This window comes from Anomaloglossus baeobatrachus, chromosome 8, assembly GCF_048569485.1.
Source record: "Anomaloglossus baeobatrachus isolate aAnoBae1 chromosome 8, aAnoBae1.hap1, whole genome shotgun sequence".
NCBI classification, from domain to species: Eukaryota; Metazoa; Chordata; class Amphibia; order Anura; family Aromobatidae; genus Anomaloglossus; species Anomaloglossus baeobatrachus.
This window is the reverse complement of record NC_134360.1, coordinates 239,879,148-239,897,298: the sequence shown is the minus strand read 5'-3', so window position 1 is coordinate 239,897,298 and position 18,151 is coordinate 239,879,148. Positions and strand designations below refer to the sequence as shown.

General features: G+C 51.4%; 1 protein-coding gene across 3 annotated transcripts in view; it reads right to left on the bottom strand.

Moving 5' to 3' along the window:
• USP24 (ubiquitin specific peptidase 24) overlaps positions 1-18,151 on the bottom strand; it is a 229,752-nt gene that overhangs the window by 51,572 nt on the left and 160,029 nt on the right. For 2 of the 3 annotated variants that reach the window (XM_075320429.1, XM_075320431.1), the window contains exons 45-58: positions 15,300-15,382; positions 15,051-15,192; positions 13,814-13,933; positions 13,470-13,687; positions 13,264-13,388; positions 13,042-13,183; positions 12,476-12,623; positions 2,357-2,452; positions 2,173-2,276; positions 1,872-1,985; positions 1,517-1,613; positions 1,310-1,426; positions 1,071-1,163; positions 852-954 (exon numbers count right to left, since the gene is read on the bottom strand). In XM_075320429.1, coding sequence (XP_075176544.1) covers positions 852-954; positions 1,071-1,163; positions 1,310-1,426; positions 1,517-1,613; positions 1,872-1,985; positions 2,173-2,276; positions 2,357-2,452; positions 12,476-12,623; positions 13,042-13,183; positions 13,264-13,388; positions 13,470-13,687; positions 13,814-13,933; positions 15,051-15,192; positions 15,300-15,382 — 1,702 coding nt within the window. The remainder of the gene's footprint in view (positions 1-851; positions 955-1,070; positions 1,164-1,309; positions 1,427-1,516; positions 1,614-1,871; positions 1,986-2,172; positions 2,277-2,356; positions 2,453-12,475; positions 12,624-13,041; positions 13,184-13,263; positions 13,389-13,469; positions 13,688-13,813; positions 13,934-15,050; positions 15,193-15,299; positions 15,383-18,151) is intronic. The other variant, XM_075320432.1, reaches the window with a different exon arrangement.

Below are 18,151 nucleotides of genomic sequence, written 5' to 3'. Positions count from 1 at the left end.
ATAACACAGGATGTAACTCAGGATCAGTAATGTAATGTATGTACACAGTGACTGCACCAGCAGAATAGTGAGTGCAGCTCTGGAGTATAACACAGGATGTAACTCAGGATCAGTAATGTAATGTATGTACACAGTGACTGCACCAGCAGAATAGTGAGTGCAGCTCTGGAATATAATACAGGATGTAACTCAGGATCAGTACAGGATCAGTAATTTAATGTATGTACACAGTGACTGCACCAGCAGAATAGTGAGTGCAGCTCTGGAGTATAATACAGGATGTAACTCAGGATCAGTACAGGATAAGTAATTTAATGTATGTACACAGTGACTGCACCAGCAGAATAGTGAGTGCAGCTCTGGAGTATAATACAGGATGTAACTCAGGATCAGTACAGGATAAGTAATGTAATGTATGTACACAGTGACTACACCAGCAGAATAGTGAGTGCAGCTCTGGAGTAGAATACAGGATGTAACTCAGGATCAGTACAGGATAAGTAATGTAATGTATGTACACAGTGACTACACCAGCAGAATAGTGAGTGCAGCTCTGGAGTATAATACAGGATGTAACTCAGGATCAGTACAGGATAAGTAATGTAATGTATGTACACAGTGACTACACCAGCAGAATAGTGAGTGCAGCTCTGGAGTATAATACAGGATGTAACTCAGGGTCAGTACAGGATAAGTAATGTAATGTATGTACACAGTGACTGCACCAGCAGAATAGTGAGTGCAGCTCTGGAGTATAATACAGGATAAAACTCAGGATCAGTATGTGATGTGAACCAGAAGGAATCTCTTCATGTAGATTACAATAAAAGTGTGCAAAAAATAGTTCTTACCTATGGTTCGATGTGGAGAAATGTCAGAATGTAGAACCAGAAGTGCTATTGTATTGTGCAAGAAGCCGAACTCGCGAGCTTGTGCCGGGCTCCAGCGGCGATTCTGGAAACGCATGTAATGATAGGTTTGTATCAGAAGCAGCCAGGTAATAGGACGCTGTGCACACATCAGGCAAGTAACACAAGGCTGCTTTATGCAGGAACACGACGTCTGGTTACCTGGTTGTTCTTGCGATTGGGGCCGAGCAAAAAGTTGATAAAATGTCGCAGAGCAGAATATTTCAGTAGCAGCTCCACCGCGCGCACCCCCTGCTGAATGTGGGAGATTCGCGGATTAGACACTTATTACATGTACAGATTTACAGAAGAACGGAGGGTTATTTACAGTTTTGTGATTTCCATGTAAGCGCCGTCATGCTTCATTGTGGGCATGGGGTGCAATGACTTTTACAAATTACCTTTTGTACAAAGTTGTTGAAGAGGATGAAGTACTGGGCGCAGTTCTTGCAGTTCTCGGGTACGTCCTTGTCCAGCAGACCGAGCAGCATCTCGATCAGCAGGTGGACCCCATTAACCTGCAGCACCACATACAGATGTAAGGATGGGGTTTTAGGGTCTTTAATACCCCCCCCCTCCCCGAGAGTGCATAATACCCCTTCTATTACCTTGTCTCTGTAAAGTAAAGCGCCATCTAGTGTCTTTTCTAGAATAGTGGCTACAGCGAATCTGACCTCTCGGACACAGCACTCAAGGAGAAAAACCCTGTAATGGATCAACGCGGCCATCAGAGGTACAGAAAATATGCATGTATCTATAGCAACGCTACACACTGCCTGCAGACACCACTAGGGGGAGCTCACTATATATATTGCACTACAGTCAGCTCCCCCTAGTGGTGGCTCAGGACAAGCAACATTTATCTCTAAGCCCATTCAAGTATCTCTGTAATAAAAAGTAGGCACCAGGTTGACTGTAAAAAAAAAAAAAAAAAAAAAAAAAAAAAAATCCCTTGACACTAACTTGACGAGTTCTCTGCCTTCTGACCCAACTAAATATTCCACGAGCCACTGGCAGGCTTCACAGCTTTTCGAAACTAAGGCCTCGATGGTCGCAATCCACTCCTCTGTGTCAACCCTGCAACCAGAACACACAAAATTCTGCATGATCCAAAGAATGGACAAACAGACAAGTCACAATATGACACGACCGGAAAAGGAGATGAATTGTTCTTTTATTAAATATCTTGCTTGCTGTCAGTGAACGGAAACTTTTTTTTTAATTTAGTGGCCCCATTGACAACAGGCGGGATGTCATGCTTTACCTGAGTTTCCGCTTTGTCCGCAGATAGGTGTGAAAGAGGAAATGGACGGCCAGCTGTGCCCCGACCTTGGCCATTGAGGGGTAGTTCGGATGCTTGAGCTTTGTCTGGAGGGGCAGAGAAAATGGTGAAACTCTGCAATCACACGTCCTAATAAAAAAATAAACCCATGTCATGTGCTACTTACTGCATTCACCGACGCCAGGGAGAGCACAAAACTGAAGTAGTCGCTGTTGTAAACATCCCGATTCTTCATAAACTTCAGATTTTCATCTCTCACCATCTGCAAATATAATGCAGCAACTGTAGATAACCAGGTAAAGAGCACAAATACCACGGGGAGCTCCTAATACAAGGTCCCTCCAGACTTGTAAAAAAAGAGAATTTTGTTACTTACCGTAAATTCTTTTTCTTATAGTTCCGTATTGCGAGACCCAGACCATGGGTGTTTAGCTTCTGCCTCCGGAGGACACACAAAGTACTACACTTAAAAGTGTAGCTCCTCCCTCTGAGCTTATACACCCCCTGATGAGCCAGTCCCAGCCAGTTTAGTGCAAAAGCTGAAGGAGGACATCCACCCACAAGTAAAACCGAGCAAGAACCGGAACAACCGGAGACTCTGTCCACGACAACAGCCGGTGATAACACGAGGAACAAGAAATTGCCAACAGGCAACAGGGAGGGTGCTGGGTCTCCCATGTCGGAACTATAAGAAAAAGAATTTACGGTAAGTAAACAAAATTCTCTTTTTCTTTATCGTTCCTTTGGGAGACCCAGACCATGGGACGTTCCAAAGCAGTCCCTGGGTGGGAAATAAACAGAAAAACTAAGAAGTAGGCGAAACCTAACTTCACAAATGGGCGACAGCCGCCTGAAGGATGCGTCTGCCCAAGCTCGCATCTGCCGAAGCATGAGCATGCACTTGGTAGTGCTTTGAAAAGGTATGCAGGCTAGCCCAAGTGGCAGCCTGACAGACTTGTTGAGCCGTAGCCTGGTGCCTGAAAGCCCAAGAGGCACCTGCAGCTCTGGTCGAGTGTGCCTTGATCCCCGGGCGGGGGAGGCACCTGAGAACACTGGTAGGCGTCCGAAATGGCCGACCTAATCCAACGGGCTAAGGTCGGCTTAGAAGCAGAGAGACCCTTGCGCCGACCTGTGGTTAGCACAAAAAGAGAGGTGCACCGCCTAAGAGCAGCGGTGCGAGACACATAAATCCGGAGAGCACGCACCAGATCCAGAGAATGCAGCACTTTTTCAAAGCGATGAACAGGAGCCGGACAAAAGGAAGGTAGAGTAATGTCCTGGTTAAGGTGGAAAGGAGAGACCACCTTAGGAAGAAAGTCCGGAGTCGGACGGAGAACCACCTTGTCTTGATGAAAAACCAAAAAAGGTGACTCCGAAGAGAGCGCAGCCAAATCGGAGACTCTCCTGAGGGAAGTTATGGCCACCAGAAAGGCCACTTTCTGTGAAAGACTAAACAAAGAAACCTCCCTAAGAGGCTCAAAGGGGGGTTTCTGCAAAACCGTGAGAACCAAATTAAGGTCCCAGGGATCCAAGGGCCGCCGGTAAGGCGGAATGATGTGAGACGCGCCCTGCATGAAGGTGCGGACCTGAGCCAGCCGGGCGAGACGCCGCTGGAACAGCACTGACAGAGCTGAGACTTGTCCCTTGAGAGAGTTGAGGGACAGTCCTAGCTGCAGACCGGACTGTAGAAAAAACAGAAGTGTCGGCAAGGAGAATGGCCAAGGAGGATGGCCGGAAGAGCGACACCAGGACAGGAAAATTTTCCAAGTCCTGTGATAGATCTTGGCGGAGGAAGACTTACGGGCCTGAGTCATAGTGGAGATGACTTCCGGAGGAATACCAGAAGCTGTCAAGATCCAGGACTCAAGAGCCACGACGTCAATTTGAGAGCCGCAGAATTCAGGCGGAAAAACGGACCTTGTGAGAGAAGGTCTGGACGGTCCGGGAGATGCCACGGCACCTCTACGGACAGATGGAGCAAGTCTGGGTACCAAGCTCGCCTGGGCCAGTCCGGAGCAATGAGGATGACTCGACGGCCCTCCATTCTGATCTTGCGCAGGACTCTGGGCAAGAGAGCTAGAGGGGGAAACACGTAGGACAGACGAAACTGGGACCAGTCTTGAACCAGAGCGTCCGCGGCGAATGCCTGAGGATCGTGGGAGCGAGCCACGTAAACAGGAACCTTGTTGTTGTGACGGGATGCCATTAGGTCCACGTCCGGAGTGCCCCATTTGCGGCAGATTGACTGAAACACTGCCGGGTGCAGGGACCACTCGCCACTGTCCACGGTTTGACGGCTGAGATAATCTGCCTCCCAGTTTTCCACACCTGGGATGTGGACTGCGGATATGGTGGACTTGGAGTCCTCAGACCATTGAAGGATGCGTTGTACCTCCAACATTGCCAGGCGGCTGCGTGTCCCGCCTTGGTGATTGATGTAGGCAACCGCTGTAGCGTTGTCTGACTGGGCTCGGATGTGCCTGCCCGCCAACAGGTGGTGAAAAGCTAGGAGAGCCAGAAGCACGGCTCTGGTTTCCAGCACATTGATCGAAAGGGCTGACTCGGACGGAGTCCAAGTGCCCTGCGCTCTGTGGTGGAGACATACCGCTCCCCAGCCGGATAGACTGGCATCCGTGGTGAGGATCACCCAGGACGGGGCCAGAAAGGAGCGCCCCTGGGACAGAGAGAGGGGCCGAAGCCACCACTGAAGAGAGCTCCTGGTCTGTGGCGACAGAGCCACTAACCTGTGTAAGGAGGAAGGCCGCTTGTCCCAGCAGCGGAGAATGTCCAGCTGCAGGGGACGCAGATGGAACTGGGCAAAGGGAACAGCCTCCATTGATGCCACTATTTGACCCAGCACCTGCATCAGGCGCCTGAGGGAATAACGGCGGGGCCTCAGCAGAGAGCGCACCGCCAGTTGGAGGGACTGCTGTTTGACTAAGGGCAACTTCACAAGTGCCGGCAAAGTCTCGAACTGTATCCATAGGTACGTGAGACTCTGGGTCGGAGTCAGAGTGGATTTGGGAAGATTGACAAGCCACCCGAATTGGGCTAGAGTGGCGAGACACTCCGCTGACAGTCCGCGCTGGATGAAGCCTTGACTAGAAGGTCGTCCAGGTAAGGAATCACTGCCAACCCCTGTAGGTGCAGGACCGCAATCACTGCTGCCATGACCTTGGTGAATACCCGAGGAGCTGTGGCCAACCCGAAGGGGAGAACCACGAATTGGAAATGATCTTCTCCGATTGCAAAACGTAACCAACGCTGGTGTGAAACTGCAATTGGCACATGCAAATAGGCATCTCTGATGTCGATGGATGCCAGGAAATCCCCTTGGGTCATTGAAGCAATGAGACTCCATGCGAAAGTGCCGCACCCGAACATGCTTGTTGAGAAGCTTCAGATCCAGGATGGGCCGGAAGGAACCGTCCTTTTTGGGGACTAGGAAGAGATTTGAGTAGAAACCTCGGAACCGTTCCCGGGCGGGAACCGGTACAATTACTCCGTTGGCCTGCAAGGATGCCACGGCCTGTGAGAAGGCGGCGGCCTTGGAGCAGGGGGGAGTTGACAGAAAAAATCTGTTTGGCGGGCTGGAAGAGAATTCTATCCTGTAGCCGTGGGAGATGATATCCCTCACCCACTGATTGGAGACGTGTTGAAACCACGCGTCGCCAAAATGGGAGAGCCTGCCACCGACTAAGGACGTTGCTGACGCGGACAGATAGTCACGAGGAGGCTGCCTTAGCGGCAGCACCTCCTGCGGTCTTCTGTGGACGCGCTTTTGGGCACCAGTTGGATTTCTGGTCCTTGGCTGAGTTAGTGGACGAGGCCGAGGGCTTAGAGGACGACCAGTTGGAGGAACGAAAGGAACGAAACCTCGACTGGTTCCTACCCTGGGCAGGTTTCCTGGTTTTGGTTTGTGACATGGAAGTACTCTTCCCGCCAGTAGCTTCCTTAATAATTTCATCCAGCTGTTCACCGAACAGCCGGGACCCAGCAAAAGGGAGCCCAGCAAGGTACTTCTTTGAAGAAGCATCTGCCTTCCACTCTCGAAGCCACAAGATCCTGCGGATAGCGAGGGAATTAGCCGAAGCCACTGCAGTGCGGTGAGAAGCTTCCAGCATGGCAGACAAGGCATAGGATGAAAAAGCTGAAGCTTGGGAAGTTAAGGTAACCATTTCGGGCATAGATTCCCTGGCGAGGGAATGCATCTCCTCTAGAGAAGCAGAGATGGCTTTGAGAGCCCACACTGCTGCAAAAGTCGGGGAGAACGAGGCCCCTGCCGCCTCATATACGGATTTGGCCAGAAGGTCAATCTGGCGGTCAGTGGAATCCTTAAGGGAGGTGCCATCAGCCACCGACACAACGGTCCGGGCTGAGAGTCTAGACACCGGGGGGTCTACCTTTGGGGAATGAGCCCACTCCTTGACCACCTCAGGTGGAAAGGGAAAGCGGTCATCAGAACCACGCTTTGGGAAGCGTTTGTCAGGACAGGCCCTGGGCTTGGTCACAGCGGCCTGAAAACTGGAGTGGTTAAAGAACACACTCTTTGCTCTCTTAGGCGAGGTAAACTGGTGCTTTTCTGCCAGAGAGGGTTGCTCCTCTGATACTGGCGGATTGAGGTCCAGTACAGAATTAATGGACGCAATCAAATCACTTAACATCTGAGTCACTTTCGGACAGATCAATGGGGTACATGGAGTTAACCTCTGAGCCCCCCGTAAAGGCATCCTCCTCATCCTGCGAGTCAGCTCCTGAATCAGAGCCGCGGGAGGAGGAGGGAGAGGGGACCCTGCGTCTCTTCTTAGGAGGACGGGGTCTGGGACCAGATGATGAATCCTCTGTGAGCTCCGCTGAGAGAGACCTAGCAGCAGAGGCACCCTGTGAAGGGGGCTGATGCATGTTCAGCAAAGTCCAGGACAGCTGTCCCATGGAGTCGGCAAAAGACTGGGAGATAGACCTGGTTAAGGATTCTACCCAAGCCGGGGGTTCAGCCACAGGAGCAGCCTGAGAGACCACTGGGGGTGAGACTCCAGGCTGAGGCACCGCCAGGTTAGAGCAGGCATCACAATGCGGATAGGTGCTCGGTTCAGGCAGCAGGAGCTTACATGCAGTGCATACTGAATACAGCTTTGGAGCCTTGCTCCTCGTGTGAGACATGCTGCTGGAGTGGGGGCTCTGCAAGAGAATGAACCACAGAGAGTATATACAGAGGTCCACAACCAGAGGTTGTGGCTTACCAGACTGCTGAAGCGGTTTGTGTGCCCTCCAGATCCCAAAGACCTGACCTCCAAACACAGAACCCAGCAGGGATGCAGAGCGCAGACCAGCGTCTGAGTGAATCTCTGAGAAAATGGCCGCCGGAGCGAAGAGAGGGGGCGGGACTTTGCTCTGAGAGCGGGATCTGGAGGGCCATAGAGACCTACAGGGGAGGGGACACGCACAGCAGTGGGGAGTGTCCCTCCCCTGTGCAGAACGGCCGCCGGGCGGAGCCGAGCCTGTCCCTCTGTATGAGTGACATGCGAGGGCAGTGAAACAGAAACTAGGCCTCCGGCGAAGCCGGGGCCTAAATATGAGCGGCGTAGCCGACGAGCAGGCACCATCGGCGCGGTTCTCGTGCGACAGCTAGAGAACCCGCCGGAAATGTCAAAAACACACAGCAAATACACTCTCCCCCAAACAATAAAGCACAGGGACCCCCAACATAAACGTCTCAGGTACTTAGCTGCCGAGACGCAGGGCCAGGTCCCTGGGGATGAGTGCTCCGGTCCAGCAGGGTCCTGAAGGGCTGCGGATGGAGACCGGTCTCCTGCTAGGCATGGAGACCGTGCTGGCTCCCACTTCAAGCCAGAGCCCATGAGAGATGGTGAAGGAGCGCGGCATGTAAGGCTCCAGCCTTGGAAATCAACCTTAACAACACCGCCGACACAGTGGGGTGAGAAGGGACATGCCGGGAGTCCAGACTGGACCCGCTTTTCTTCAAACTCTTTCCAAAAATCAAAGAAATCAGATGAGAATGCATGTGTGGATGTATGCCTCCTGAACACAAAGCGATAAACTGGCTGAGTCTGCTCATCAGGGCGTGTATAAGCTCAGAGGGAGGAGCTACACTTTTAAGTGTAGTACTTTGTGTGTCCTCCGGAGGCAGAAGCTAAACACCCATGGTCTGGGTCTCCCAAAGGAACGATAAAGAAAGAAGATGTTGGGTACTCACCATAAGATCTTTTTCTTGGAGTCTTCATTGGGGGACAAAGGAGACCACAAGTGCGGTGTCCCCCAATGAAGTGATAAAGAAATCTTATTAGTGTCATATACCCAAATGTCACCTCTACAATGTGTCCCCCTTTTTTTTTTTTTTTGAGGGACAGGTCCGACAGTTTTATAATCCATGCACCTACATTTCTGCTTTCATCTGCTCTAAAGGCCCCGTTCCACGCGCAACGACATCGCTAACGGTCATGGAATTCGTGATGCACATCCGTTCTCGTTAGCGACGTACGAACGACTGGTAACGATCAAAAATACTCACCTTATCGTTGATCATTGACACGTCGTTCTAATCCCAAATATCGTTGATGGTGCTGGACGCAGGTTGTTGGTCGTTCCTGAGGCAGCACACATCGCTACGTGTGATACCGCAGGAACGACAAAAAACACCGTACCTGCGTCCTCCGGCAACGAGGTGGGCGTCACTTTCTTTCCGCTGCTCTCCGCCCCTCTGCTTCTATTGGACGGCTGCCGTGTGACGTTGCTGTGATGCCGCACGAACCGCCCCCTTAGAAAGGAGGCAGTTCGCCGGCCACAGCGATGTCGCTAGGCAGGTATGTCCGTGTGACGAGGCCTAGCGATGTTGTGCACCACGGGCAGCGATTTGCCCGTGACGCACAACTGACGGGGGTGGGTGCTTTCACCAGCGACATCGCTGCGTGTAAAGCCCCCTTTAGGCTATGTGCGCACGTCTGCATTCTGCCGTGACAAATATTCCGCAGCGTTTTGTCACTGCATGTGCGTTTCAAAACGCAGCAGAAAGAAGGGAATTTTGTTTACTTACCGTAAATTCCTTTTCTTCTAGCTCCAATTGGGAGACCCAGACAATTGGGTGTATAGCTTCTGCCTCCGGAGGCCACACAAAGTATTACACTTAAAAGTGTAAAGCCCCTCCCCTTCTGCCTATACACCCCCCGTGCATCACGGGCTCCTCAGTTTTGGTGCAAAAGCAAGAAGGAGGAAAAGTTATAAATTGGTTTAAAGTAAATTCAATCCGAAGGAATTTCGGAGAACTGAAACCATTCAACATGAACAACATGTGTACACAAAGAACAACAGCCCGAAGGGCACAGGGGCGGGTGCTGGGTCTCCCAATTGGAGCTAGAAGAAAAGGAATTTACGGTAAGTAAACAAAATTCCCTTCTTCTTTGTCGCTCCATTGGGAGACCCAGACAATTGGGACGTCCAAAAGCAGTCCCTGGGTGGGTAAAATAATACCTCGTAATAGAGCCGTAAAACGGCCCTTTCCTACAGGTGGGCAACCGCCGCCTGAAGGACTTGCCTACCTAGGCTGGCATCCGCCGAAGCATAGGTATGCACCTGATAGTGTTTCGTGAAAGTGTGCAGGCTCGACCAGGTAGCCGCCTGACACAGCTGCTGAGCCGTAGCCTGGTGCCGCAAAGCCCAGGACGCACCCACAGCTCTGGTAGAATGGGCTTTCAGCCCTGAGGGAACCGGAAGCCCAGAAGATCGGTAAGCTTCAAGAATTGGTTCCTTGATCCACCGAGCCAGGGTTGATTTGGAAGCTTGTGACCCTTTACGCTGGCCAGCGACAAGGACAAAGAGCGCATCCGAGCGGCGCAGGGGCGCCGTACGAGAAATGTAGAGTCTGAGTGCTCTCACCAGATCTAACGAGTGCAAATCCTTTTCACACTGATGAACTGGATGAGGACAAAAAGAGGGTAAGGAGATATCCTGATTGAGATGAAAGGGGGATACCACCTTAGGGAGAAATTCCGGTACCGGGCGCAGAACCACCTTGTCCTGGTGAAACACCAGGAAAGGGGCTTTGCATGACAGCGCCGCTAGCTCCGACACTCTCCGAAGTGATGTGACTGCTACTAGGAAGACCACTTTCTGCGAAAGGCGTGAGAGAGAAATATCTCTCATTGGCTCGAACGGTGGCTTCTGAAGAGCCATCAGCACCCTGTTCAGATCCCAGGGTTCTAACGGCCGCTTGTAAGGAGGGACTATGTGACAAACCCCCTGCAGGAACGTGCGTACCTGTGGAAGTCTGGCTAGGCGCTTCTGAAAAAACACAGAGAGCGCTGAGACTTGTCCCTTAAGAGAGCCGAGCGACAACCCTTTTTCCAATCCGGATTGAAGGAAGGAAAGAAAAGTGGGCAAGGCAAATGGCCAGGGAGAAACACCCTGATCAGAGCACCAAGATAGGAATATCCTCCACGTCCTGTGGTAGATCTTGGCGGACGTTGGTTTCCTAGCCTGTCTCATAGTGGCAATGACCTCTTGAGATAACCCTGAAGACGCTAGGATCCAGGACTCAATGGCCACACAGTCAGGTTGAGGGCCGCAGAATTCAGATGGAAAAACGGCCCTTGAGACAGCAAGTCTGGTCGGTCTGGTAGTGCCCACGGTTGGCCCACCGTGAGATGCCACAGATCCGGGTACCACGACCTCCTCGGCCAGTCTGGCGCGACGAGGATGGCGCGGCGGCAGTCGGACCTGATCTTGCGTAACACTCTGGGCAACAGTGCCAGAGGGGGAAACACATAAGGGAGTTGAAACTGCGACCAATCCTGAACTAAGGCGTCTGCCGCCAGAGCTCTGTGATCTTGAGACCGTGCCATGAATGTTGGGACCTTGTTGTTGTGCCGGGACGCCATTAGGTCGACGTCCGGCATCCCCCAGCGGCAACAGATCTCCTGAAACACGTCCGGGTGTGTGATCACCAGCTTCCCTGCCTGGGCCTCCCAGAGCTTTCTCTCCTCTCCAGCGTCAGAAGAGCTGACAGGAATGGCTGCCGGCGTTCTGTGGGGAGGAGGGGGCCGTGGGCGTGCCCTAGAAAGTGCGGGAATCTGGAGCCCCACTGAGCTGAATGAGGGGGGAGGAGGATACAGAGTATGCTCCAGCCCTCAGCGCTGACGTTCTGTGCAGCGTCCCGCCCTTCCCCTGACTGACAGGCCTGGGGGCGGGAATATGCGCTACTAGGCCGCAAAAGCCGGGGACTAAAGTTATAAGCGCGGCCGGCATATAAGCGCGGCCGGCGCGGTAGTCCCCGGCGCACTAACACACCCAGCAGTGCTGCAGTGTATATGGTACCAGCGCTCCATGCGCGGTCCCCACGGGGACACAGTACCTCACAGCGCGGCCTGCGCGGTTGTCCCCGGCGCACTAACACACCCAGCAGTGCTGCAGTGTATATGGCACCAGCGCTCCATGCGCGGTCCCCACGGGGATACAGAGTACCTCACAGTAGCAGGGCCTTGTCCCTGACGATACTCGGCTCCTGTCCAGCAGATTCCCCAGGGGCTGCGGAGGGAGCACGGCCTCAGTGCCTGGAGACCGATTAGGATCCCACTTCACCCAGAGCCCATTAAGGGATGGGGAAGGAAAACAGCATGTGGCTCCTGCCTATGTACCCGCAATGGGTACCTCATCCTTAACAGCACCGCCGACCAGAGTGGGGTGAGAAGGGAGCATGCTGGGGGCCCTATATGGGCCCTCTTTTCTTCCATCCGACATAGTCAGCAGCTGCTGCTGACTAAGATGTGGAGCTATGCGTGGATGTCAGCCTCCTTCGCACAAAGCATAAAAACTGAGGAGCCCGTGAGGCACGGGGGGTGTATAGGCAGAAGGGGAGGGGCTTTACACTTTTAAGTGTAATACTTTGTGTGGCCTCCGGAGGCAGAAGCTATACACCCAATTGTCTGGGTCTCCCAATGGAGCGACAAAGAAAGCAGCATTTTAGATGCATTGTGAATGCAGAATTCATGCGCTCTGGAGGCTTGCTCTGCCATAGACAGAGAGGGAAAAGCATCCAAAACGCACAAAAGTGACATGTTGCTTTTTAGAACGCAGCGATTTCGCAAAAAATGTCAGCATCCAAAACGCTGCGTTCTAAAACGCAACATGCGCATGGATTTTGCAAAACTCTCATAGATTTTGCTGGGGACGCAGAGTGCATGTGTTTACGCAACGTGCGCACACAGCCTTAGATTTGGGTTTCTGCATCTAGAAACGGTAACACACCTTGCAAAGAACAAGAAAGCTGCCATACCTGGTATATCCGAAGGGGCATCTTCTCCACAAACAGACCTTTTTTCTCCCCCTTTCTCACCAGCTTGGTTAATATAGAGAGGCGGTCATTGCTTCGGTGCGGCCGAGGCGAGGACTGGGGTGAAACATCAGGAGATGATGGTGCAGACCTAGAAAGCCGGACAGCCGTCACATAATATTTCATCCAAAAGAAACACCCGGCAAATCCTATAGGGAAGGATCACGTGACCATATCGCAGCCGTATGTTCTCGTCTATATTACGAGACCTGAACGGATTGTATCACGTTGTCCTATGACGCGATTAGTTCAGATCCGGCAGGGAATGGCTTCCGATAAGATCACGTGAGCCTTTCCTTCGCCTGGAATCACACACAGAGATTGTGATGATCCAAAGCCAGGATTAGATGTGCAGGGGAAGAATGTATACCCCTTTTTGCTCGATCTACGTCCGGCTTTGGCTCAAACATGGACACGAAATTCTGCACTCTACGAGTTGTGTGTGTTTTGCCCCATTGCAGCAGAAATCACCCTTTGATAAAACCTTTCTGCGGAGGGTAACTACTCACAGCGTCAGATCCTCGGCCTCTTGGCGAACCACGCTGACTCGGCTCTTCTTTGGTAAAACTGGTGAGTTCTGGTCTGAAACGCGTTGGTAGAAAAGCATGTAGGCGTTCCAGTAGCGCCGGCGCACATCCGGGTAAGGGTTGGCTGAAGAGAAAAAAAGAATGCCATTAACCGCATGCCCGGTATGCCAACACACCGTGGACATTATGGGACCAGTAACTTACACTGATCGTAAACTTTGGGTCTGTACTCCCCCCCGAAGCATTCATACTCTATGGTCTCATCATTCAGGTCGAACTCCTCCACCACGGTGTCATTGAACTTGTACCATTTGCTTTTTCCGCAGCACCTGCGCCGAGATATAAGAAGTGATGAGGTGCTGATGCCGCAGTAATTCCCGGGTTTTCATATGAGCCCTGTATACATTTACCTGCGATCTTTAATGAAGGAGTAATAGTGCCCGGCGTGAGCCTGACCGCTGTGCACAATCACTCCGACCAGCTCGTAGTTTTCCGTGGGGGCCACTTTCTTTCGTGGAGAGCCTCCGCTGGGGTCTGAATGTCTCCCGTTGTCGCCCACCTCTGAGGAGGAATCCTGACGGGCCATCCCGGAAACTGTGTACGGCTCCATGTTTAGCAACCAAGGGAACTAGAAAAAGGAAAGTAAGCAAGAAAGAAAGGAAGAAAGCAAGAAGGAAAGAAAGAAAGGAGAACAGTCAGCGCCGAATGCTCCAACTGCATCCGGGACACTCATGGTGCCCGCACTGCATCTAACCTTGATCTGTTCATCATACTTAATGGAGCGTCCACTCTCCCAGTCAAATCCGAACCTCATCAGATGAATGACGAGGACACTGGGCAAAGACTTGATGCACGTTCTCTTCACGGTTGTCCTCTGGAAAAAAAAAAATAAAATTGAACCAAGGACAGCAATATGGTGAAAACTGCACAAATTGTTCAATTTGAATAATAGCTTGAGATCATATAGTAATGTATGTACACAGTGACTACATAAGCAGAATCATGAGTGCAGCTCTGGAGAATAATACAGGATGTAACTTAGAATCAGTACAGGATAAGTAATGTAATGTATGTACACAATGACTGCACCAGCAGAATAGTGAGTGCAGCTCTGGAGTATAATACAGGAGGTAACTCAGGATCTGTAATATATTGTATGTACACAGTGACTGCAGCAGCAGAATAGTGAGTGCAGCTCTGGAGTATAATACAGGATGTAACTCAGGATCAGTACAGGATAAGTAATGTAATGGATGTACACAGTGACTGCATCAGCAGAATAGTGAGTGCAGCTCTGGAGTATAATACAGGATATAACTCAGGATCAGTAATATAATGTATGTACACAGTGACTGCACCAGCAGAATAGTGAATGCAGCTCTGGACTATAATACAGGATATAACTCAGGATCAGTAATATAATGTATGTACACAGTGACTGCACCAGCAGAATAGTGAGTGCAGCTCTGGAGGATAATACAGTAGGTAACTCAGGATCAGTACAGGATCAGTAATGTAATGTATGTACATAGTGACTGCACCAGCAGAATAGAGAGTGCAGCTCTGGAGGATAATACAGGAGGTAACTCAGGATCAGTACAGGATCAGTAATGTAATGTATGTACACAGTGACTGCACCAGCAGAATAGTGAGTGCAGCTCTGGAGTATAATACAGGAGGTAACTCAGGATCAGTACAGGATCAGTAATGTAATGTATGTACACAGTGACTGCACCAGCAGAATAGTAAGTGCAGCTCTGGAGGATAATACAGGAGGTAAGTCAGGATCAGTACAGGATCAGTAATGTAATGTATGTACATAGTGACTGCACCAGCAGAATAGTGAGTGCAGCTCTGGAGTATAATGTAGGACTAGTAATGTAATGTATGTACACTGTAACTGCACCAGCAGCAAAGCTCTGGGAAATATTAGTAGAGATTACATTGCATTAATTACAAAGCAATGCATTTCTTCATCATCTGGCACTCACCTTTTCTTTGCACTTCTCACAGTAATACGCATTGCTCCCCTCGAGCACCTCTCCTCTCACAAACTGATCTAGGGAAATTTCAAGGCTCTGGCAGGAGGTTACCCCTAAATTCAGAGCCATAAATGCTTCTTCTCGCTCATATCTAGAACACATATAATCAGCACATGATGAGGCCGGATTGAAGGACACTTTGCCGTACAATGCAGGTTGATGGATTTACAATTTGCAGCGTGTATTCCCAGCACTCACCGGTGCGGACAATCCTTGCAGATCTTTTGGTCAGAGTAGATTCCTTGGAAGGTGTTCTTAAATAATTGCTCACGTCCCATTTTCTGAAAGTGGAGGACAAAACAGAAAGCTGAATTCAATATAAATTAATCTTGATACAAAATGGACCATAGGTTTAGTCTCATTTTCTGGAGTAAACTTCTGAGATTGTTGCGCCTCTGGCCTGAAATGTGTGCGCTCACAACAATGCTGATGTATGGAAACAAGCAGTTAATACAAAATAAAGATGCAAAGCTGGCTGAGAACGGGGGAAAGAAGGGAATTTTGTTTACTTACCGTAAATTCCTTTTCTTCTAGCTCCTATTGGGAGACCCAGACAATTGGGTGTATAGCTTCTGCCTCCGGAGGCCACACAAAGTATTACACTTTAAAAAGTGTAACCCCTCCCCTCTGCCTATACACCCCCCCGTGCATCACGGGCTCCTCAGTTTTGGTGCAAAAGCAGGAAGGAGGAAACTTATAAATTGGTCTAAGGTAAATTCAATCCGAAGGATGTTCGGAGAACTGAAAACCATGAACCAAAAGAACAATTCAACATGAACAACATGTGTACACAAAAGAACAAACAGCCCGAAGGGAACAGGGGCGGGTGCTGGGTCTCCCAATAGGAGCTAGAAGAAAAGGAATTTACGGTAAGTAAACAAAATTCCCTTCTTCTTTGTCGCTCCATTGGGAGACCCAGACAATTGGGACGTCCAAAAGCAGTCCCTGGGTGGGTAAAAGAATACCCCGATAAAAAGAGCCGACAACGGCCCTCCTCTTACAGGTGGGCAACCGCCGCCTGAAGGACCTGCCTACCTAGACTGGCATCCGCCGAAGCATAGGTATGCACCTGATAGTGTTTCGTGAAAGTGTGCAGACTCGACCAGGTAGCTGCCTGACACACCTGCTGAGCCGTCGCCCGGTGCCGCAATGCCCAGGACGCACCCACGGCTCTGGTAGAATGGGCTTTCAGCCCTGAAGGAATCGGAAGCCCAGAAGAACGGTAGGCTTCAAGAATCGGTTCCTTGATCCACCGAGCCAAGGTTGACTTGGAAGCCTGGGAACCCTTACGCTGGCCAGCGACAAGGACAAAGAGTGCATCAGAACGGCGCAGTGGCGCCGTGCGAGACACGTAGATCCGGAGTGCTCTCACTAGATCTAACAAGTGCAAATCCTTTTCACATTGGTGAATCGGATGAGGGCAAAATGAAGGTAAGGAGATATCCTGATTGAGATGAAAAGGGGACACCACCTTGGGGAGAAAGTCCGGGACCGGACGCAGAACCACCTTATCCTGGTGAAATACCAGGAAGGGGGCTTTGCATGACAGCGCTGCAAGCTCTGACACTCTTCGGAGTGACGTAACTGCCACTAGAAAGGCCACCTTCTGAGAAAGACGTGATAGAGAGACATCCCGCAGCGGCTCAAAAGGTGGTTTCTGAAGAGCCCGTAGAACCTTGTTAAGATCCCAGGGTTCCAGCGGCCGCTTGTAAGGTGGGACTATGTGGCAAACTCCCTGCAGGAACGTGCGGACCTGCGGAAGCCTGGCTAGACGCTTTTGAAAAAACACGGAAAGCGCCGATACTTGTCCCTTGAGAGAGCCGAGAGACAAACCCTTGGCCATTCCGGATTGAAGGAAGGAAAGAAAAGTGGGTAAGGCAAACGGCCAGGGGGTAAACCCCTTATCAGAGCACCAGGCTAAGAAGATCCTCCAAGCCCTGTGATAGATCTTGGCTGACGTTGGTTTCCTGGCCTGTCTCATAGTGGCAATGACCTCTTGAGATAACCCCGAGGACGATAGGAGCCAGGACTCAATGGCCACACAGTCAGGTTGAGGGCCGCAGAATTCAGATGGAAAAATGGCCCTTGAGACAGCAAGTCTGGTCGGTCTGGGAGCGCCCACGGTTGACCCACCGTGAGGTGCCACAGGTCCGGGTACCACGACCTCCTCGGCCAGTCTGGAGCGACGAGGATGGCGCGGCGGCAGTCGGACCTGATCTTGCGCAACACTCTGGGCAGCATTGCCAGAGGAGGGAATACATAAGGCAGTCGAAACTGCGACCAATCCTGAACTAAGGCGTCCGCCGCCAGAGCTCTGTGATCCTGAGACCGTGCCATGAATGCCGGGACTTTGTTGTTGTGCCGAGACGCCATGAGATCGATGTCCGGCGTTCCCCAGCGGCAACAGATCTCTTGAAACACGTCCGGGTGAAGAGACCATTCCCCTGCGTCCATGCCCTGGCGACTGAGAAAGTCTGCTTCCCAGTTTTCTACGCCCGGGATGTGAACCGCGGAGATGGTGGAGGCTGTGGCCTCCGCCCACAGCAGAATCCGCCGAACCTCTTGGAAGGCTTGACGACTGCGAGTGCCGCCCTGGTGGTTGATGTACGCGACCGCCGTGGCGTTGTCCGACTGTATGCGGATCTGCCTGCCCTCCAGCCACCGATGGAACGCTTTTAGGGCTAGATACACTGCCCTTATCTCCAGAACATTGATCTGAAGGGAGGACTCCGTCGGAGTCCAGGTTCCCTGAGCCTTGTGGTGGAGAAAAACCGCTCCCCACCCTGACAGACTCGCGTCCGTCGTGACCACAGCCCAGGATGGGGGCAGGAAAGATTTTCCCTTCGACAGGGAAGTGGGAAGAAGCCACCACTGAAGAGAGGTCTTGGCTGCCAGAGAAAGAGAGACGTTCCTGTCTAAGGACGTCGACCTCTTGTCCCATTTGCGGAGAATGTCCCATTGGAGTGGACGCAGATGAAACTGCGCAAAGGGAACTGCCTCCATTGCTGCCACCATCTTCCCCAGGAAGTGCATGAGGCGCCTCAAGGGGT